The sequence below is a fragment of the Rhinopithecus roxellana genome, chromosome 19 (assembly GCF_007565055.1).
Source record: "Rhinopithecus roxellana isolate Shanxi Qingling chromosome 19, ASM756505v1, whole genome shotgun sequence".
Classification (NCBI taxonomy): Eukaryota; Metazoa; Chordata; class Mammalia; order Primates; family Cercopithecidae; genus Rhinopithecus; species Rhinopithecus roxellana.
In genome coordinates this window covers 40,179,788-40,201,835 of record NC_044567.1, presented here as the reverse complement: position 1 = coordinate 40,201,835, position 22,048 = coordinate 40,179,788, and the positions used below count along the sequence as shown (strand labels likewise).

Genomic DNA, 22,048 nt, shown 5'->3' with positions numbered 1-22,048 from the left:
TCAAGCAATCCTCCTGCCTCAGCCACCTGGGTAGCCGGGACCATGCCTGGCTAATTTTTTTTTTTTTTTTTTTTGTAGAAATGGGGTCTTGCTATGTTGCCTAGGCTTGAAATCTTTAAACAATACAACAGAAATCATACAAAATATGCTATCAGAATTAAATCATAACATAATATGCTTTAAAATAACCCACTGGACAAAAAGGAAGTCTCAAGATAAATGTAAAAATATTTAGAGCTAGGCCGGGCGCGGTGGCTCACGCCTGTAATCCCAGCACTTTGGGAGGCCGAGGCGGGTGGATCACGAGGTCAGGAGATCGAGACCATCCTGGCTAACACGGTGAAACCCCGTCTCTACTAAAAACTACAAAAAACTAGTCGGGCGAGGTGGCGGCGCCTGTAGTCCCAGCTACCCGGGAGGCTGAGGCAGGAGAATGGCGTGAACCCAGGAGGCGGAGCTTGCAGTGAGCTGAGATCCAGCCACTGCACTCCAGCCTGGGTGACAGAGCGAGACTCCGTCTTAAAAAAAAAAAAAAAAAAAAAAAAATATTTAGAGCTAAATAAAAATTTAAATGTACCAAAATTCACAGGATGCAGCCAAAGTAGTGTTCACAGGAACTATTTATAGCATTACAATGGTCACATTAGAAAATAAAGATCACGAATAAATCATCTAAGCTTCCACCTTAAAAAACTGAAAAAATAGGCCGGGCGCGGTGGCTCACGCCTGTAATTCCAGCACTTTGGGAGGCCGAGGCGGGTGGGTCATGATGTCAGGAGATGGAGACCATCCTGGCTAACATGGTAAAACCCCATCTCTACTAAAACACAAAAAATTAACCTGGCACGGTGGTGGGCGCCTATAATCCCTGCTACTTAGGAGGCTGAGGCAGGGGAATCACTTGAACCCGGGAGGCGGAGGTTGCAGTGAGCCGAGATTGTGCCACTGCACTCCAGCCTGGTGACAAAACGAGACTCTGTCTCAAAAAAAAAAAAAAAAAAAGAAGAAGAAGAAACTGAAAAAATAAAAATAAGCCCAAAGCAAAAGAAAGGAAACAATGAAGAACAGAAATTAGTGAACTAGGAAACTGAAAAACAAATTAGTGAAGTAGAAAAAAATAAAACCAAAAGTTCGTTCTTTGAAGAAACTAACATTAATAAACTGCCTGACCAAGAAAAAGGGAAAACAAGTGATCCTAAGGAATGACAGGAAGCACGTGGTAGTGTGACTACAGCCCCACAGGCATGAAATGAAGAATAAAGGAATACTGCAAAAAACGGAATCACAAATTCAGCAACTGATATAAAATGGACCAATCCCCTGAAGACACAAACTGCTGAAATTAGAAATAGAGAACCCACATAGTCTATTATTTATTTAACAAACTGAGTCTCATAGTCTAAAACCTTGCCATGAAGGTTAACTGCGAGAAGAGTGCCACTGGGGGGGTTCTACCACGTTTCAGGAGCAGCGCGGTCCCTGCTCTGAGGAAAGCAGTCCTGTGTGTGCCCCTTACTGATGGCATTTCTATTAAAATGTACATCCACAAAAAAGAAAAATAAATGGCCCGGCTTCATGTAAACAGTAGTGTTTATTCAGAACGCATAAACCCCAGTGCTCTCGGAAGGTTCTTCTGAGACGGACCAGAGGCTCCAATCAGAAGCTTCGTGTGCAGGAAGCAATTACAGCACGAAGGAGCAGGGGAGAGCCAGGGAAGGGTCACGTGGGGATCTGAAACTTGAAACGGTCAAAGACCAGACAGCACAAGGCAGCCCGGACAAGACACCCTCAACCCACGTGCACCAAACCCAGCCTCCGCCCCCAGCCCACCCCGAAGGGATGGGGAGGCGGTGGCTTGCTGCTCATGACCTCCTGGGGAAGGAGGGAGCTGAGATCAAAATGAAATAAAGAACCTGGTAGTCACTTCCATATTCACACAAGAAACCTCATGTCTGAGGGCAAGACAAGCAGGGGCTGCCCCCTGGGACCCCTGAGATCAACCCTTCTGGGGCCCTGCCACCTGCCTATCCCTTGTAGGGATTCAAGTCCAAATAGCCAGAGCCTCTGGCAGAGGAGATGGGGGAAACTGAGGTAGCCCTAGGGTCCTCCTCTCAGGTCAAGTTGCCTGGAGACTGTAGCAGCTGCGGTTGAGGCTGCTCAGGAAACACAGAGCCCCCAGGCAGCAGCTGAAGCTGACGACTCCAGGGCCAGGCCATCGGGTCAGGGGTTCAGGAACGCAAAAGCTGACGGCTCTGAGCCAGGAGGCTCTTTGACTGCTGTCCTCTGGGACGATGTTTGGGGGGCTCGGGGAGCATCAAGGCAGGACTCTCCTGCAGCAGCCCCGGCCCCCACCAGGCGGGGGCAGGCCACCAGCTCCATACCAGCAAACAAGGAGTCGCGGCTCCATGCACAGTTGCTGGGGCCTCTCTTTGGGCTGTCTGTGCCCCCTAGGACCTGTTCAGGTCCCCACCCCCTGCTTTCTGCCAGTCTGGCCTCGGCCTTGCTGGGGTCTCCGCAGGCTGGAATGGGGGAGGCATCCGGGGGTGGGGTGGGCACAGGGCTGGGCGGCATCCCAGATGAGGGAGCAGGGCTCTGGCATGAGACTGCGGTTGAACTCAGAGGCTGGAGGAAGAGTTGGCTCCCAGCAAGAGGCACAGCATCGGTCAGCAGGTCACATGGGCCTGGGAGGGCGGCTGTGGGGCCAGGCTCGGCTGAGGTGCCCCGGGCAGGGGACAGCTGCCCACAGGAGGCCTCAAAGTGCCTCAGGATCTGAAAGAGGAAGGAAGGAGGAACCAGGGAGGTTCCTATGCAACCCTGGAAATTGTGGGGACCAGGGCCCACCTCTCCCTAGGACCTCCTCAGTTCCTCCACTCAGAGGGCAGGGCCAGCTCTGGGTAGGACGCCGGCTGCCAGGAGGGGGCTGGAGCAGTGCACCCAGTTGTCATCCCAGAGAGCAGCTGTTGGGCTGGTGCTGGCGACAGGGGGCAGGTGTCACACACACACCTCAAATCTTGTTCCTTCACTCACTACTATACCAATGGACACCCTCCCCGTCATAACCCACCAGGCACTGCTGGAGGGAGTGAACACACGTGGCCCGGCACATCTGGGTGTTTCCAACTGTTGGACGCAGGGTTCTTCCAGCGTGCCCATTTTAGAAACCCCACTATGAGGTTCGCCTGCGGTGGTGCAAACCCCAGGCTCACTTGTCGCTCTGACTGAAAGGTGAGCTAGATAAGGATGACTTGGAGATGGGTGACTGAGGACCTGTGTTTCCAGCAGCCAGGGAGAAAACAGGAAGAAAGAAGCTGGGGGTGTCCACAGGCAGAGGGAGGGTGCCAGGGCCTGGTAGCAGAGAGAGGCCTCCCAGTGTGATTCCAGCAGCCTCTAGGCAGTTCAGAGTGTTCAAGTGCACAGAGATCAATGGAACCACTTCTGCCCTCCGGAGCTTGGGAGCTGAGCATGAGCTGGGTCATGGGTGGCGAACTGCATGTGCAGTCAGGGAGGGCTTCCTGGAAGAGGTGGGTGTAAGCCGAGACACAAGGGCAGGAACATTAAGGCAGAGGAGTTTGGGGGCTTCCAGGAACAGGTAGAGGCCAGTGTACCGTGAGTGCTGCGGAGTTGGGGTGGAAGGCAGGAAGGGAGTGGGGAGGTGAGGACCCTGACTCACTGCTGCTCCCTCTGCCAGTGGGACAGGGACTCGGGAGGCAGGTCCGGGAAGGGCTGACCAAGCACCAGGCAGGGACAGGGTGGCCGTGGACTGCAGTGTATGTCCTGCTGTACGCTTGGACCCCGGGGTGTGTGGGACTCTGCAGCTGCCCACCTTGGTGGCCTTGTTGGTCACAGGTCCCGGGCTGCCCATGCTGAGCTCCTGCAGCCGTGGCCGTGTGCGGAGGAGGATGTGCTCCTGGGGAAGGAGGTCGGCGCTCCCCAGGGAGGCGATGGCACACAGGGCCCTCTGCGGACGAAGCGAGGGGACATCAGCACCCATGTGGCAGCAGGTCCATGCCAGGAGGGTCTGACTGGCCATCTCTCTCCCTATTCTCCCTCCTCCTCAATGACCAGAGTGCCAGGAGGCACCAGGGACAGCTCTACCAGAGCCCTGTCCCCACCGCCTTACACCCCAGCTCCCAAACACCAGAGCCTTGTCCCCACCGCCTTACACCCCAGCTCCCGAACACCAGAGCCCTGTCCCCACCGCCTTACACCCCAGCTCCCGAACACCAGAGCCCTGTCCCCTCCGCCTTACACCCCAGCTCCCGAACACCAGAGCCCTGTCCCCACCGCCTTACACCCCAGTTCCAGAACACCAGAGCCCTGTCCCCACTGCCTTACACCCCAGTTCCCAGACACCAGAGCCCTGTCCCCACCACCTTACACCCCAGCTCCCGAACACCAGAGCCCTGTCCCCACCGCCTTACACCCCAGCTCCCAAACACCAGAGCCTTGTCCCCACCGCCTTACACCCCAGCTCCCGAACACCAGAGCCTTGTCCCCACCGCCTTACACCCCAGTTCCCAGACACCAGAGCCCTGTCCCCACCGCCTTACACCCCAGTTCCCAGACACCAGAGCCTTGTCCCCACCGCCTTACACCCCAGCTCCAGAACACCAGAGCCCTGTCCCCACCGCCTTACACCCCAGCTCCAGAACACCAGAGCCCTGTCCCCTCCGCCTTACACCCCAGCTCCAGAACACCAGAGCCCTGTCCCCACCGCCTTACACCCCAGCTCCAGAACACCAGAGCCCTGTCCCCTCCGCCTTACACCCCAGCTCCAGAACACCAGAGCCCTGTCCCCACCGCCTTACACCCCAGCTCCAGAACACCAGAGCCCTGTCCCCACCGCCTTACACCCCAGTTCCCAGACACCAGAGCCCTGTCCCCACCGCCTTACACCCCGGCTCCCGGACACCAGAGCCATGTCCTCCCCGGCTCCTGGACAGACCCCAGCAAGAAGCACATGACCTGCTGCTCTGATCACCTTACCTTCATTCCTCTGCACGGCCCCGCAACATGCCCACGCATGTCCACACTTTCATGTGCACGCACACACACACAGGCACATACATACACAACCACACACATGAAGTCACGTACACATGCACACATGCACAGGCATACACACACAGGCACATGCACAGACACAGGCATGTGCACATGCACAGCCATACACACAGGAATGTTCACACACAGGTATACCCATACGAGCACACACACGCACACACACACAGGAACATCCGCACACAGGCATGCGCACAGTCACGCCCTCCCGTCCGCACGCGCAGCTCACCAGTTGCGTGCACTCACTGGTCCCACGCAGGTGGCAGGTCAGCAGCTGTAGCACAGCCTCACAGTTGAGCAGTCCACACCTGCACAGAGGGGACACCTGGGTGGTGAGTGCGGCCCGTCCCCTCCTCCCTCGCCCAGGGTTGGGGCTGGGGCAGAGCCGGGCGAGTCCAGGCGCACTCACGCTTTGATGAAGCGCTGTGCCTCCTCGCGGCTCAGGAAGGCGCGTGGTCCCCGAGTCACAGTCCTCACCAAGCTCAGCTCCTGCTGACAGTCACTCAGGGCCACCACCTCAACCCTGCCGGGGGCATGGCCGGGTCAAGGGTGAGGTGGGGCCGTGCCCCCACCCCTGCCTCACCCTGGGGAGAACCTGGAGAGCAGGAGCCGCGCTGGGAGGGGGGCGGTGTGGTGGCTCCGAGACCACTCCCGCATATCCAGCAGCTCCCACTCACCTTTCTGGCAGGTCGCCCGGCTCCCGGCTGGCCCCTGAATGGCTGTCGCTGCCGGAATGACTGCCCGAGTCTGAGACCCTGCTCAGGTCACTGTTCTGGGAGGAATTCTGAGAGCTGGGGCTGCTGTCCAGCTCGTCCCAGCCCCCTCCGGCCTGCCCAGGCTGATGTCCCACAGCTGGAGGAAACAGGATGGCCCGTGAGATCCCCAGGGCTTCAGGCCAGCCCCATGCCCACCTCCCGGGGCCCGGGACCAAGGCCTTGGGGACTGAGTCCTGAGCTGAGGATGGGTGGCCACCTTGGCTCCAGCTTCAGCAAACACCAGCCCCAGTGGGCATCTGGTTCCACCCGGGTCCCATCCCCTCCTGCTGTGTGGGAGGCCCTGGGATTTGCCTCCATGGCTGCAAAGCCCCAGCGGTGACAGGAAGGAGTGACCCAGACCCCAAGGGGAGGAGCCCTCGCCTCGATACCTCGGGGACCTGGAATAGCCCCGGGGAGTGGGTTCCCCAGGGTTGGGGGACCGTGGCTGGCTGAAGGCATCGTGGCAGGCTGGTAGGTGTCACCCCGCGGCAGGAGCCTCTGGGTACTGGGACTCTCAGGCCCGGGGCGCATGGCGTTGGCCACCACCTCTGCGGCCTTCTGGATGGTGGAGAGGAAGGCTTCGCCTGCCGAGCCTGCACCTGAGGAGAGGGAGATGGGACGGCCGCCCAGTGCGGCCCCCACCCACGTTCTCTGGGAGCGGGGTGCCCGCATGGGCTCCCTGCTCAGGCTTGGGGAGGTCGGGGTACATGCTGCAGGTAGGGAGGCCTCCAGGTGGGCCCCCAGGCCCTCTGGAAGCTCCCGGTGGACTCCACTTTGGCATTCCCACGCCCAGTGGCCTGGACACCCCAGCTCACAGCAGTTATGCCTCCATCCCTCTGCTCTGTCCTCTGGGGGTGAGGGTGTCCTAAGGGGCTTGGGCTCGGCCTTGGCTCAGGGAGGTGTGTCCAGGGCTTGGGGAGGGGCCGGCCTTTCCCGCGTGAGCTCCCTGTAGAAGATGCCCCCACACCAAAGTGTCAGCAGGAGCCCTGGGCTGCGTGCAGGACAGTGTGACACAGCCTAACGGTGAGCGGCGAGACACCGCCCGGGGCCTGGCAGCAGGGCACAGCTGGGCCGGGGGCTGGGTCCCAGCCGCAGGCAGTGGTGCCACCTGTGGTTCTTCTGGCGCTAACAAGTAGTTGTCCACTGGCACTGCCTCAGCTTGTAACAGCTCCACACGGGACTGCCTGAGTTACTCACACTACAGCCAGGGGCACAGCCCTCAGCCCCTCTCGGAGTGGGACTCACCCCTGCCATGGGGCCCAGCCCTGATTTCTTGCTCAGCCTGGTTTCTCTTGCCTGTCCGTAAAGCAGCCCTGGCCACACCTGCCCCACCCCCACGGCAGCAGTGGGGACAGCCACAGGAAGGGCTGAGGCCATGTAGGGGAGGAGACGGGGGCAGCAGCTACCAGGTGAGGCAGCATGGTCCGGCCCCCACTGCCCTCCTCATCCCTGTACCCTGAGATGCCAGGGCCCATGCAGGCCCTTCCCACTCACCCGTGCGGCCATGTTCCTTGCTGTAGCCGAAACCCTGGAGGGTGCTGTGCGGCCTGGCCTGGGACCCCATGCCTGCAGAGGGTCTTCTGTCAGCGGCAAGTCGGCCCCCACCGTCGGCCCTGCCCATGGGTGGCACAGATGCCGAGGACACTCAGGGAGGCAGAAACCTGGTGCCGGGACTGGACACAGTCCCCTCGGTCACCTACCTGTGGCAGGCGGGTTCCCCAGAGGCTGGGAGGGAGCCAGTGGCAACACGGTGTCCGAGAACAGGGTGCTCCCCAAGTCCTACACGGGGAGGCGGAGGCCCTCAGCGTCCTCATGCCGGGGCCTGCTGTACTCGCCCTGCCACTCGTATCAGCTCTGTTCTGTCCCCTGGATACTTCTGAGCCACTCAGTTGGACACAGGCTCTGTGTCCACCAGCAAGGAGCAGAGGCAGGGGTCCCGGGCAGGAGAACTGCAAACCCCCCAGCTGACATCCTGACCCCAGTCCTGCCCCTCTACAGGAGGAAGGGCACCCCGCAGAGCGACACTGCTCCTGGGCTCACCTGCGCGGCCGCCCGAACCTTCTGGTACAAGCTGTTCCCGTGCAGAGGATCTGGGGGCCCCGCAAAAGCTGCAGAACATAAAAGGCAAGTGGGGGGCAGGGCCGAGCCTGGCACCGCTGCTCCCTGCAGAACATGGTGAACTGGGCCCACTCCGGGGTGGCAAGTTCCTGCCACCCGGGCCCTTCTGTCACGGCCACTGGCACGCCCTCCTCCAGGACCCCGCAGAGGCCACACCAGAGCAGACCCTTGGCTCCCCCCACCCATGCCCCACAGAGGCGAGTCTCTCTCCACGCAAACACCTCGTCTCCCCCAGGGCTGGCAACCCCTGGTGCCTGAGCTGGTGCGGCCTCCCCACAGCCCACTCTCCCTGCCCCAGGTGCACCAGGGACCCCTCGGAGGCTTCTGGGGCCTGGAGGGAGAAACCAGCCTTCTTATCACAGCCTGAAAGCTCCACCTGGACCCACCCATCCCCAGTCTCAGCCGCCGCGGGCTCCCCTGCCCTGAGAGTTCCTCTCACGGGGAACTGGGACTTCTTTCCTTAAATCTTCCGGCCCCAGGGCCCCCTGAGCCTGCACCGGGAGCCGAGGCATCCTTTCAGGGCTCATGCTGAGAGCCACGCCTCTGAGAACCCCTGGAGAGCCTCAGTCACAGACGAATCCACTCGTGCCCCTTGGCTGCCTGTCTCCACCCTGGCAGGCTGGCCCTGTGATTCGCAGACGACGCCCCTGGCTGTCCCTGGGCCCAGGGTGGCAGCCACAAGCTGAGTCAGTGGCTGGATAAAGTGACCCCCTGCAGCTGCCATCTTCCCGCAGGAGCCCAGGGCACTCGCCTGCCAACTCGCGCTGGCCCTCCTCTGTGACAGAGCAGGAGCATCACCATCTCGGACAAGCCCCTCATTCTAAAGTTCACCTTAACCAAAAACCGCCTAAATCCAAAGGGCATCAGCCTAATGGCTAAAGTCAGCACAACCATAAACTACAAATAACATCTCCAACCAGAAACACTCCAAACTCCTCCCCCACCAGAGACATGCCAGCCCGAGATAACCCTCCTCCGGCCGGGAAGACGCCAGCTTTCAGAAAATCCACCTCCGGGCTGGCAAGATGTCTGTCCCAAGATAACCTCCCGTCCTTCCAACCCTGCCATGAGCTTCTCCACACACATAAACATTCCGAGCTTCTGATGAGCCCCTCACCCTAAAACCAATACACACTCTCAGTCTGTAAGAGAAAGGGCTTCTGACCACAGTCGGCTGGGGGCGCCTCTCAGGTTTTAACTAAAGAAAATCTGTCTTGGGCCGGGCGCGGTGGCTCAAGCCTGTAATCCCAGCACTTTGGGAGGCTGAGGCGGGCGGATCACGAGGTCAGGAGATCGAGACCATCCTGGCTAACACGGTGAAACCCCGTCTCTACTAAAAATACAAAAAATTAGCCGGGCGAGGTGGCGGGCGCCTGTAGTCCCAGTTACTCGGGAGGCTGAGGCAGGAGAATGGCGTAAACCCGGGAGGTGGAGCTTGCAGTGAGCTGAGATCCGGCCACTGCACTCCAGCCTGGGCGACAGAGCAAGACTCTGTCTCAAAAAAAAACATAAAAACCCCCCAAAAAAAGAAAACCTGTCTTTAACTGCCAGCTGCGTTTTGTGTTTCTTTCCTCTTTCTGACTCTCTGCGTGTGTGGGGTGGGCCATCCTCGCTGCACACCCGCCGTCTGGGGCGGGGCGCCCCGTCTCTCATGTGCAGCATCTGGCACCTGCCTTCCTCACGGGGACTGTCGTGATACCTCCCACAGCCTGTGCGTCGCCCAGGGCCAGTGCCCAGGCACGGCAGGCGACAGCCATCATCCACAACTGCCTCTGCACAGGAGAGACTCTAGTGCCAACAAGAACCCAGGGTCTGAAGAACAGCCTTTCCCATCCTTGGGGCCTGCCGTGCCCCATCCCCCCACCTGCTGCAGCCCCCACCCCAGGGCATGTCCCGAGACCACTGAAGCCACAACATACATGCACCAACCACAGCCACAGGAGTGGCCTGGGAGCCCGGGGCCCTCTGACCTGCTGAATGGTGAGGATAAATGGCTGCTACTGCCTTGGCCCCAAAGCTGTGAGGCGCTCTATCAGGATGGCGAGAGCACCCTTGCACAGCCGTTCCTTCAGGGGCATCCACCGCCTAAGTCATGTGTCACAACTGTCAATGGCCCAGGGCACTGGCCCCTGAGGGACACCTAGAGCTGCATGCCCACTTGTCACAAAGTGGGGCAAGACTGGTTTCGACGCCGGTTTTGGGGTAAGCCCCGTGGACGGACATGCTCAGGGTCTCCATAAGCAAGCAGCGGCACGACAGAGACTCAGTCTCCCTCCCCAGAATTCCCCTCTCAGGGGCTGGGCTGGGGTCCAGACATGGTGTGCCCAGTGACCACCTGGAGCCCCATGGAAGATCTCAGGCCAAGCCCCCACAAGTCCTCATTAGGCAGAGGCACAAGGGACTGCCCCCCAGCCTGCGGGACGGCTCCCCCAGACCCACCTGCTGCCTGGACAGACCGACTGGCCGGGGCCCCGCCTCTCCTGCCTCCCAGTCCCGCCCTCCCATGGCTTCCCTCTGTCTTGGGCTCTGAGGAGCAGCCCTAGAACAAGAACCCACAGCCTGAGGAGGACGTGTGAACAGGCACTGAGTCTGCTACGTGTGGGCACTGGGATGGAGGGGGAAGACCTGCGGGGCACACAGAGAAACAAACAATGGCACCCAGGGCAGCAAGCACAGGGACAGATGCAGCTGAAGGCCCAGGGACGCATGGGAGGCACGGAGGACCCAGCAGAGGGAGGGGCAGGGCACGTCAGGGGAGGCCGAGTAGGCCAGCTGGGGTGAGGGTGGGCAGCGGGTGGAGAGGCCAGGGATGGGCCAGGATCAGCAAGGAGGGTCTTTGATGGGGACCAGGCCCAGGTGAGGGCTCTGGCTGAAGTCTTCCTTCTCAAGCCTGGAGGATTTGTCACCCTCCCCCATTGTCCAAAGCCCCTGTACCTGCAGCTTCCTGGATGAAGGCAGAGTTGCGTTTGAGGATGAGCAGGAAGGAGGAGGAGCCGTGGCTGCACAGATAGAGCAGGATCTTCAGCACCTGGGGAGTGGGGCGGTCAGCAGTGCTGGGCGGGCCGGACACGGGACACCAGGGCAGGGCCCAGGGCACCCAAAGGGCACAGAGCTGCTTGCCACCCTGGGCCGCTCATCTGCTCCTCCAGCCTCACCACCGTGGGCCGGGCCTCAGGCCTGACCCTTGACTACCCGGGGGCTCACCTTGAGCTTCCCGTGGCCGGAGCTGCTGTGCAGGCGGCTCAGGAGGTACTCCAGCAGGCACTGGCTGCTGCCCGGAGACTCGTGGGAGATTTCTGTGGCACGCTTGGGTTAGGGAAGGGCGAGATGGTGAAGGCTGCGCCGGGCCGCAGGGAGACCGGGCCCTGGGACCTCTCAGTCCATGCTCCCTGGAGGCGCCTACTGCAGGCTCTGCGGTCAGGAGCGCAGGGCTTCTCAGGTCTCCTGTGCCATCAGTACTGCAGCCTTCAGACCCCACCCATGGCTGCTTACAATGATAAAGGCGCTGCGGATCCCCCTAGGGACGGCACAATCCCCAGGAACCCTTCGCACCACTCTGGACCCTGCCATCCGTTCTTTCCCCCACACGGTACGTCGAGGAAGGATACTAGCAATCTCTTCAAACAGGTAGCCCGGACATGGGACATCATCATCCGATGTCCCCTTCAGAAGAATCGGGAGCTGAAAGGGAACCAGAGCCCCGCCATGATGAGGTGCCATCTCCCACAGGGGTGGGTCCACAGCCCTCCAAAGGGGATGGAAACGGCCCACCTCTTGCTGTTGACATGGCCGGAGAGAGGCCTGGGAAGGGGTGAGAACTGTGCTACTGGCCACAGGGAGGCTGCAGCAGGGTCCTCTCTCAACAGTCAAGGATGAACAGCCTTGGAGAAGAGGCAAATCAGTGGTGGTTCTCCACGGAGGAGCTGTGCCACTTGGGTTACGATGGGACACAGCCCCCAGCCTCCCTGCACTTACCAGCACGTAAGGCTATTTGAAAGTACCTCTCCTGCACCTACCTACTGACTAGCAAAGCCAAACAAGGCCCAGGCAAGCCCTTTTCCATGCAGGGGACTATGAATGGTTCCACCTCCCAAGAGCCCGGATTGGCAGAGTGACAGCTGCTCAGCCTGACTGGCTCCATCGCTCCCCAAGAACCAACTGATGTCGTGTGTTTTATGTTCGCTAACAGCAGATGTACTTATTCGTTTCATGCTTCCTTACTGGCACAAAGATGTACAGTTTATAGGGATGAAAACTGGAACCACCCATTTTTGCATTATTCAGTTTCAGGACAGAATAGAGTTCAAGAGTATTTAAGAGGACAAGCATGGGGCCGACCACGTGAGTTGATGAAGCCTTTCAATTGGAAGGGCGGAGATCTAGTGACAACACACGAAAACGTGGACCTGAAGTGTTTCCCGAGGCTGTGGACACAGCTCACTGACACTACTTGCCCACCAAGCCCTAAGGGGAGCTAGACAGGTTTGCAGGTGACAGCTGACAACTGCAGAACGCAGCACAGAACGACTCTGTCCAAACCTTGCACTGAGAGCCTTGACCAACCCTAGCGTGGCTTCTGGCAGCCCAAGGCCGCGCCCTGGGCCCACCCAGCCCCCTCTGAGGTCCAGCCTAGGAAAGCTGAGGGCTGACAAAAGAGGGCAGTTTGCTGAGGACGACACCTGGGAACTGGCCCGGCCTCTCCTTCTCAGAGGGTTTACTAAGAGGAGCTTACAACGGTGTGTCCTTCCCTGTCCCTTTGAAATGTCTGTGTTCTCTGCAACCCAGGGGTGCCTCTCCAGGACTGGGGTCCTCTGAAATGCCACCGTCAGGGAGGACGGCGGGGCGCCAGGCCACCTGGGCGCCGGCAGCACGGACACAGCGGCTCCCCGTCCACTGGGTCCGCCGCTCCTTCCCTCCTGTCAGAGCCCACTAAATGCTGGCCGAGGCCTGTTCGTTCCCCCAGGGTCTGGCTGTGCCCATCGCCCTTGCGCTCGGTGGGTCCGGCTTGGGAGGCCCCGGGACGGCGCGGCGGGCGGACAGCTCAGGGGCGTCGGCGCGGGCGAAGGGGCCAGGAGCAGCTACCCGACGCGGAGACGCAAGGTCAACGGCTCAAGCCCGGGGCGAGTCCGGGGAACGCGGCGCTCGAGAGAAGCCGTGGGGCCGGGGCCCAGGCGGACCGCCCTCACTCACCCGGTGTAGAAAGCTCAGGCGGTCCCGTAGCGGCGGCGCGGCAGCCATGATCCAAGTCCCCTCCCGGTCTGCCCCGCTTCCGCCAGGCCCGGGCTCTCCAATCACTGCGCGGGTCTGGCTCCGCCGGCCAATCCCTCGCGGTGGGGCGGGCCCTGAGGTTGGCTTCGTAAACAATTTGAGCCTAGGCCAATCCGAAGTCCCAGGGCACAGACAGACTAGGACAAGAGCCAATTGCAGGGGCTCTAGCCAATTAAGAAGCTCAGGAAAGGTTATGGGCGGAAGCGCCGACCTATCAAGCTGTTTGACACCGGAAGAGGACGGACCTAAGATGACGGCGTCCAGGGGCGCTGGAACAGCCGCTCATGTCGGTGAACGGAGCTGTGTGGGGCCGCGTGCGAAGCCGCCTCCGCGCTTTTCCCGAGCGGCTGGCCGCCTGCGGGGCCGAGGTGAGGAGCCGCGGGCAGGCCAGTGCTGCTGGACAGGAGGAGCAGCGCGGGGAGGTGACTGGGAGGGAGGGCGGTGACGGGGTCAAGGGACCCCATGACCCGCGCCCATCCCCTCCGCAGGCCGCGGCGTACGGCAGGTGCGTGCAGGCTTCCACGGCCCCGGGCGGCCGCCTGAGCAAGGACCTCTGCGCGCGGGAGTTCGAGGCCCTGCGGAGCTGCTTCGCCGCCGCGGTAGGTGGGCGCGGGCCCCTCCTAGCCCTTCCCCTCCAAGATCCAGGGGGCCCCAGCTTTCCTTTGCTTTCCCGTTGGTTCAAGGTTTGAGCGCCTGCCGCGTGCTTTAGACGCCGGCTGACCAAACCACCGAGCCACCGACGAGCCCGCGAAACCTCGGCCGTCCAGGGCTTGTCCCTGCGTATTTGTAAAACGGGACTGGCACCAACCTCAGAAAGGATGGGAAATATGTGCACTAAAGCGCCTGGTAAAACGCGTAAGCTTTCGGGTTAGCACTGCCGCCAAGGGGTATCAGACCAGGATCGACCCAACACAGGACTCCCAGAAAGTGCCCAGCACCTTCCGGGTCTTCATCTCCCTCACTTGCAGGCCGCCCCGTGCAGCTGCAGTGGTGGATTCCTTCAGCACCTGTCCTGCCGGGCACCCCCAGCCACCCTCACAACTGGCACGATAGGGCTTCTTGCCCGTGGGGGCTTTAAGTCATTCTGAGGCTGGTTCCCTAAGTGTCAGCCTCTCTGGGTATCACCTCAGTGTATCTGGGGTAGGCCTTGATGCCAGTGCTGACTCTTGTTTACTGGGAGCTATTAATCCGGAGATTTGGATCAGAGAAAGGGTAGTTGAACAAGAGCTCCATGGCCTTCATCCCTACCCGGCCCTAGCAGCCTTGGATCCAGGGGTGGGTGACTCATCAGAAGTTGCACTTTTTGCCGGGTATGGGGGCACATGCCTGTAATCCTACCACTTTGGGAGGCTGAGGCGGGTGAATTGCTTCAGCCTAGAAGTTTGAGACCAGCCTGGGCAACATACGGAGACCCCGTCTCTACGAAAAAAAAAAAAAAATTAGCCGGGCCTGGTGAGGTAGTCCCAGCTACTTGGAAGATCACTTGAACCTGGGAGGTGGAGGTTGCAGTGAGCCGAGATTGCGCCACCGTACTCCAGCCTGGGCGACAAAGCGAGACTGCATCTCAAAAAAAAAAAAAGTTGGGGGGCTCTTGTTTTCCCTTTATGAGAGCTTGGGTTCCAATGTGGCGTCTGGTGGGGGTTCAGAGGAGGGTGCAGCAGTGAGTTCCATGACAGTGTCATGAGGCCCTTGTCCCATGGACAAGTGGCCCAGAGAACTGGCCCATGGGGCCCAGGCTCCAACCAGTCGAGCCCCCACCACATGCCAGCACCACGCTCTCTGTAAGGTATTTGCGTAGAACACGACATTTAGTGTGGTAGCTTTCTTTTGAGCCATATCTAACTTGGAAGCAAGCCATTCAGACAAAACACTTCATCTTGCAGGCCAAGAAGACGCTGGAGCGAGGCCGTTAGGAGGGACTCAGCTTCACACCTGTCTGCTGCCGTGGGTGCGGTGCCCTCGTCCTGATGGCCCCTCGTGGCACACACTGAATGCCTAGGGCAGAAAGGAAGTGGGAATGGCGAAGATGTGACATTCTTGGGTGTTAGATCCTGTGTTTCTTCTTCTTAACAAGTTGAGGCGTGGGTAGAGCAGGAATTGGTTTTCCAGTGTTGTGTCTGTAAATCTGAGTTAGAGTAAGATGTAATGGAAGCCACGATAAAGACTCCGTTAAGTCCTGCAGCCTGGGGCTTACTGCGTGCAGACTGTGACATGTGGGTCTTGGCCTCTCCGAAGTGGAATGGGGGGACCCAAAGCCTTTCCCCCAAAACTGGAAGGGCTGGGACTCGGGGACACCCTGCCTCAAGGTCCCCATTTTAAAACATTCTCACTAAGGTATTTAATGTGAGTCTGGTGAAGCCTGCAGATCTCGCTATGGGTATACAGCACACACCAAAGACAAGGACGTCAGCACCACGAGGGGACATTCCGTGGGGCAGGCTCCTCGCAGGTGGCTTTCCTGGACACGGGGCGGGGCGGGGGCTCTTCACAAAAGGGCCTGAGTCTCCGAGAGGGGCCTGTGTAGAGCACCAGCAGCCACTGCCCCTCCTGTGCGGGGTTGGTCGCCCCCCTCAGCAGCCCAGGTACGTCACTGATGGCACCTGCCCTCTCGTTCCCCCTCCCTGTCACATCACTTGACCTAAAACTAAGGTGAGAAGGGTCACATCCTGATGCTGCCCAGGCACTTGTTGACCTTGAGACCTGGGAGTCCGTGGGGCCTGAGCGCCACCTGCAGGGCGTGGCGGGGACTGCTTTGAGAGCCCCCTGCTGGGGCTGTGGAGGTCGCACTGTCATGGGGCTGCAGCCTGCACCTGCCCCCAGGCCTGTGCTAGCAGCTGAGCCCGTGGGCTGAGGTCTGTTCCTCCATGTTTCCTCCTACAGATGCTACCCCAGAATTAGCCTGGTTTCCCCTAAGGGCCAAATGCCCTGCGGTCTGATCTGGGTGGTGGGTCTGCAGGAGCCAGGCCAGAGCGCTGGATTGTGTCCCAAGGGCCAGGATAGTGTCACATCTTGGGAACCACAGAAATCCAGACCAGAGTGCTGGGGTGAAGCCACCACAGCCCATCCATGCACAGGCCAGAGACTCATGTCGTGTGCTGGCATGACCCACCCGACCCGCCTCCCCAGCGTGCAGGGCCGGCTGCCCCCACCCTGCTTTCCTCTTAACGTGTGCCCAGCACTCATCCATGAGCGAGCCTCACTGCACAAACGTCCTTTTCTTAGCCCTGTCACGCCCTCTCCTCCGTTCTCTGGCAATTCATTGGCAGAGCTTCCTGCATCTTCTCCCTCCAAAGCCAGCCTCCCGTCCCGCCCACAGACCTGTCTTCCCAGCACTCCCCCTTGCTGTCCTTCACCCCGTGTGTGAGGTGGTGACAGACCTGCCAGACTCTCTGTGGCCCAGTGTGGCCCGCACCTCCAAACTCAGCTCTCAGACCTCCTGGGGACACCGTCTTTTCTGCCACTCCAAATTTTCTTTTTCCTTCCAAACCTTCCTCCAGTTTTGCTCTGCCCTTCCTCCCTGAGTGACTGGATCTCAGCACCACATCGATTGACAGCTCAGGAAGCTGGGGGGGAGTGGGGGAGGGGCAGGGAGCAGGCGAAGGGAAGGGGGAGGGGTTCTGCTGTTTCCGCACTGCAGGGACAGTGCAGAGCTCTAACTACTTCAGGTGCACTTCGGCCATCCTGCTGCCCTAACAAAGCCCTGAGACTGGGTGATTTACAAAGAACAGCCTGGTTTCTCACAGCTCTGCAGGCTGCAAAGCCCGAGATCCAGGCACTGGTGTCTGGGGAGGGCCTTTGTGCCGCATCCTCATGCTGGAGAAGGCAGAGGGGCAAGAGAGCAAATGACCTGCATGCTGCGTGCAGCCTCTTTTATAAGGCTTTTTTTTTTTTTTTTTTTTTTTTTTTTTTTGAGACAGAGCCTTGCTCTGTTGCCCAGGCTGGAGTGCAGTGGCACAATCTTGGCTCACTGCAAGCTCTGCCTCCTGGGTTCACGCCATTCTCCTGCCCCAGCACCCCAAGTAGCTGGGACTACAGGCGCCCGCCACCACACCCAGCTAATTTTTTTTATTTTTAGTAGAGACGGGGTTTCACCGTGTTAGCCAGGATGGTCTCCATCTCCTGACCTGGTGATCCACCCACCTCAGCCTCCCAAAGTACTGGGATTACAGGCGTGAGCCACCGCGCCCAGTCATTTTATAAGGCTCTTAATCATAGGAGCAAGGAGGGAGCCCACAGCCTAGTCACCTGTTGATACTATCACTTAGGCAACTCCTGGATTTTGGAGGGGACACATTCAAACCACAGCAAATGCCTTGGCTCTCAGGCGATGCCGGAAGTTCTTGGAGGGCTGAGCTCCGTCCCTCGGCCAGCGTGCTGTGCAAGTCTGTTCCCGCACAGAAGTACCACTGGCAACGGGCCAGCACTATCCCTGCGGCCCTGCTCTGGAACTGAGCCCCCAGAGGCAGGCTCCATGGCCCAGTGACCTGCACCAGGACTGACCAGATAGGAGCAGCCTGTGGTTGGTCAGGAAGTGCAGCCCGGCCCTGGGGCCCCTCTGTGTTGTTCTGAGAGGCCCCACCCAGGGGTCTGTGAGGCTTCTGGGGAAAGAAGTTTCTCTTTCCTTCCCTGAGGGGCTGCCACCTGGGCTGGGGGTGGGCAGGAATAAGGAAGTGTGCATGGGGGCGGTGACCCTGCCTGTGGCTGGGGGTGCAGGGACTCCGGGGTGCAGTGGGACGGGCGACAGCAGAGGCACAGCTGTCATGGATGCCTCTGTGTTGGCTGAGGGCAGCCCGCTCCAACAGCAGCCATCTCAGCAGAAAGCAGGGAGGGTGGAATAACCTCCAAAGAAAAAGAAAACTGGGTCACGGCAAGATATTTGGGGAAATCCAGCCAGAATGAAAATCTCACTTTGAGCAATTTAACAAATGGAGTTCCAATCTGAGGGGAATGTCCAGAAGGCGTTTTACCACTGAGCAGTGGTTCATTTGGAACTGTTTTTTTGTTTTGTTTTTTTTTTTTTTTTGAGACAGAGTCTCCCTCTGTCACCCAAGCTGGAGTGCACTGGCCAGATCTCAGCTCACTGCAAGCTCCGCCTCCCGGGTTTACGCCATTCTCCTGCCTCAGCCTCCCGAGTAGCTGGGACTACAGGCGCCGCCACCATGCCCGGCTAGTTTTTTGTATTTTTTAGTAGAGACGGGGTTTCACCGTGTTAGCCAGGATGGTCTCGATCTCCTGACCTTGTGATCCGCCCGCCTCGGCCTCCCAAAGTGCTGGGATGACAGGCTTGAGCCACCGCGTCCGGCCAACTGTTTTTTTTTTTTTTTTTTTTTTTTTTGAGACGGAGTCTCGCTCTGTCGCCCGGGCTGGAGTGCAGTGGCCGGATCTCAGCTCACTGCAAGCTCCGCCTCCCGGGTTTACGCCATTCTCCTGCCTCAGCCTCCCGAGTAGCTGGGACTACAGGCGCCCGCCACCTCACCCGGCTAGTTTTTTTGTATTTTTTAGTAGAGACGGGGTTTCACCATGTTAGCCAGGATGGTCTCGATCTTCTGACCTCGTGATCCGCCCGTCTCGGCCTCCCAAAGCGCTGGGATTACAGGCTTGAGCCACCGCGCCCGGCCCGGCCAACTGTTTTTAATTGAGACTGAAAGACAGAAATGACCAGGACTGAACCCCCTCGGTGGGGTACCTCCCAAATGCTGAGCAGTGCCCCTGGCCCCGCAGCCCCCTCCCAGCCCCTGGCCCTGCAGCCCCCGGCCCTGCAGCCTCCTCCCAGCCCCCGAGACTCCACAGGCGTCACCACTCAGCCTCCAGAAGCTTCCCTCTAGTATATTTCCAGTCTTCAGGCCGGGCGCCGCGGCTCAAGCCTGTAATCCTAGCACTTTGGGAGGCTGAGGTGGGTGGATCACAAGGTCAGGAGTTCGAGACCAGCCTGGCCAACATGGTGAATCCCGGTCTCTACTAAAAATACAAAAAATAAAAAAATAAATTAGCTGGACGTGGTGGCACTTGCCTGCAGTCCCAGATACTAGGGAGGCTGAGGCAAGAGAATTGCTTGAACCTGGGAGGCAGAGGTTGCAATGAGCTGAGATTGTGCCACTGCACTCCAGCCTGGACGACAGAGTGAGACTCTGTCTCAAAAGAAAAAAAATTTCCAGTCTTCAGGCTGCCCAGTGACATCCTTCAAGGTAAGAAACTACAATAAAAAGCCAAAGGATATCAAAAGGTGCAAGCAGAAGACACCGCCAGAGGCCGAGGCCCGGCCCTCCGTGCAGAGACCCTTCACCAACATGGGCCCCCCAGACCCAGGCCCTGGCCCTCCCCCCTTCGTGGCAAGGTCAGGGCGCAAGCTCCCCAGAGGACAAGCCGACGCAGACTCAGGGACGCAGTCCCCATCCACACGTGCTTGGACACAGCAGCACCTCCTCTCCCCCGCCAGGCAAGAGGGCTGTGGAGCTTGTCCTGGGCACGGGGCAGCATGCATGTCGGCCTGGCCCTGGGGGCTGGACAACCTCCTGGCACCAGGCGGTCTCTGCCTGCTCACAGGGTCTCTCTGGGGCTGTGCTGCGTCTCGTGTCCAGTCACTGCCATGCTCGATGTTCAGGTCATGGCACTGTTCCCTCGTGACCTCTGGCCTCTGCTTTATACATGTGAAACCCTGAGCTGGCCTCAGACTTTCAGTCACTCCCCCAACTTCACTAATCAGGTATCAGTGGTGTTTTTTACTGCAGGCTGGCTCTGACCTCCGGAGGCGACGGCGGGACCTTAGCCCTCGTGCAGAGGGCGAGCTGGCCCCAAGGGACGGGGTCATCATTGGCCTTAACCCCCTGCCTGACGTCCAGGTGAACAACTGGATTTTTTTTTTTTTAAAAAAAAAGCCACAACTGGATTTTGCAAAACACAGACCATGGAGGGCTGGGCCAACCAAGAGGAGTGTCCCTGGATGCCCCGCTCACGAGTCCGGCCCCTGTTCCCTGTGCTTCCCGGACACCAAACAGCATCCACCGAGGCTGGGCAAAGGCAAAAGTGTTTATTCAAAACTTCCTGCCACACTGTGGGAAACATCGGTAAACAGTTATAATTCGGAGTCGCTGCAAGTTTGGGGTTGGACGCTGGCTCTCACGGTAGCCTGTGCTGGGACCATTGGCAGCCATGTGCACCTCCACGCACGGCCGAGCTCAACCTGAAGACCACGCGTGCTCCTTGGCCGAAGCAGGAGGCCTGATCGCAGACGCAGCAGCTCCCAGCCTGAGCCTGGGAGTGCACCGGTCGGCTCGCAGCGGAGGTCATGTCCCCTCACAGACTGGAGCGAGCTCAGAGTCTAGAGGTTAGAGGACCTCAGACTAAGAGCTGCAACAGAACGACAGCAAGAACATTCTGGAAACAATGCCACAGTGAATCTTTTATACTCTCACTCACACTTGGTGAGGGCCTCAGACATGAAACCCTGGGGACAGATGAATGTGACCTCCAGAGTATGGCTGGGATGCGGCTGAGAAAGACCCGCTGCTGGCCGGGGAAGACAGTAGCTGGCGTGGCCCTCATGGCCAGCAGGTGCTAGGACTCCTCCAGAGCCCCGGGCGCCTGTCTAAGCTGCCGGCTGTGGACCACCTGCAGAGCTCCCCCCGCAGCCTGGCGGAGCTGGGCGTCCAGGGCACCACGGAGGTTGTTCACCTGGACGTCAGGCAGGGGGTTAAGGCCAATGATGACCCCGTCCCTTGGGGCCAGCTCGCCCTCTGCACGAGGGCTAAGGTCCCGCCGTCGCCTCCGGAGGTCAGAGCCAGCCTGCAGTTTCAGGTCCCGGTTAGGCTTGGCATTGTCCGGCCTCTGGGCCCCCGGGACAGCTCGTTTGGGCCCCAGCTCTGGCTCTGGCCTCTGCCTGGTCTCCTGGACTGCAGCGTCCTCCCTGCCTCTCGGCTGCTCGTGAGACACAGGCACATGGTCCCCGCCGTGGACCTCCTTTCTCATCTCCAGGTGACCGCCATGGTCCCGCCGGTGGCCCTGCTGTCCGTCCTGCTCGCCGTCAGAGATGACCCGCGGTTCCACCTGGTGGACCACAGCCTGGGGCTGTGCGGCCGCTCCTCCCGCCCTGCCGGGCAGGTCCAGGTCTGCTGCAAGGCCCAGGTCTCGGCTCATCTGCTTGGGCTCCATGCGAGCGTCTCCCGTCTCTGCTCCTGGCTCTGCCACGAGCCAGCTGGCTTCCTTCAGAATGCCGGTGCCAGTGGCTGCCACCTCCTTCCCAGGTTTTTTCCTGTCTTGGGAACCACCGCCAGTAACGTCCTGACTTTGCCCGGGGAATTCCTCTGCAAGGCGCTCCTCTGGACCCCTGGCTTCCCTGGCGGGGTCTGGCACGGGCACCTGCTCTGGGCCCTTGGGGAGCCCCTTCACTGTGCCAGCTGCCCCGGGGGCGGCATCCTTCTGGCCATCTCTCGGCTTGGCCTGGGCTGCCCGAGGCTCTGTGTCAGGGCCGCCATCAGGAGGGCCAGCAGGGTCTCTGCCCGCAGGCCCCTCAGGGTGCTCCAGGGAACGTTGGTTAAGGTCCTGGGATGGAGCGGGGCGGCCCCCGGGAGCTCTGAGGACAGGGTCCAAAGGCAGGGGAGGCAGATTCTCCACCGTTTCCCTGGCCTTGTCTTCGGGGGCCTCCTGGCCTCTAGGCACCGCCGCCCCAGGCTCTGGATGCACCTCCACTGCAAATGAAGTCGGCCATCAACTGAGCCACAGCACTGAACACAGGCTGCCAGTGGGGGCCCAAAAGAACAAGCAACACTGGGCACTGGGAACCAAAACCCACACTCACCCTCAGGACTTGAGGCCACCGAGCCCCAGACCCAGCCGCATGACGACGGCAG

At 59.8% G+C, this 22,048-nt stretch overlaps 3 protein-coding genes across 12 annotated transcripts in view; 1 reads left to right on the top strand and 2 right to left on the bottom strand.

The window, feature by feature from the left end:
- Positions 1–1,567: 1,567 nt before the first annotated feature.
- TEPSIN (TEPSIN adaptor related protein complex 4 accessory protein) lies at positions 1,568–13,224 on the bottom strand. 9 transcript variants are annotated; one of them, XM_030923509.1, is made up of 14 exons: positions 13,125–13,191; positions 11,706–11,815; positions 11,427–11,615; positions 11,139–11,240; positions 10,869–10,962; positions 7,857–7,924; positions 7,517–7,595; positions 7,311–7,382; positions 6,206–6,415; positions 5,739–5,913; positions 5,471–5,584; positions 5,291–5,369; positions 3,824–3,958; positions 1,568–2,769 (listed from the first exon to the last, which is right to left on the bottom strand). In XM_030923509.1, exons 3-14 carry the CDS (start codon positions 11,502–11,504, stop codon positions 2,221–2,223), a joined length of 1,755 nt encoding a protein of 584 aa, XP_030779369.1. In that variant the 5' UTR covers positions 11,505–11,615; positions 11,706–11,815; positions 13,125–13,191; the 3' UTR covers positions 1,568–2,220. The 9 variants fall into 9 exon arrangements, with proteins under 9 accessions (XP_030779369.1, XP_010352576.1, XP_010352575.1 ...); XM_010354274.2 differs by lacking the exon at positions 11,706–11,815 and having other exon boundaries at positions 11,139–11,230; positions 11,543–11,615; positions 13,125–13,224; XM_010354273.2 differs by lacking the exon at positions 11,706–11,815 and having other exon boundaries at positions 13,125–13,217.
- Positions 13,225–13,366: 142 nt separating this feature from the next.
- NDUFAF8 (NADH:ubiquinone oxidoreductase complex assembly factor 8) lies at positions 13,367–15,383 on the top strand. The gene is made up of 3 exons (XM_010354275.2): positions 13,367–13,570; positions 13,691–13,801; positions 15,086–15,383. The coding sequence occupies exons 1-3, from the start codon at positions 13,487–13,489 to the stop codon at positions 15,113–15,115; spliced, it is 225 nt and encodes a 74-aa protein (XP_010352577.2). The 5' UTR covers positions 13,367–13,486; the 3' UTR covers positions 15,116–15,383.
- Positions 15,384–20,210: 4,827 nt separating this feature from the next.
- SLC38A10 (solute carrier family 38 member 10) overlaps positions 20,211–22,048 on the bottom strand; it is a 51,240-nt gene continuing 49,402 nt past the window's right edge. The window contains exon 17 of one of the 2 annotated variants that reach the window (XM_010354276.2): positions 20,211–21,886. In XM_010354276.2, coding sequence (XP_010352578.1) covers positions 20,757–21,886 — 1,130 coding nt within the window. In that variant the 3' untranslated portion in view covers positions 20,211–20,756. The remainder of the gene's footprint in view (positions 21,887–22,048) is intronic. The other variant, XM_010354277.2, reaches the window with a different exon arrangement.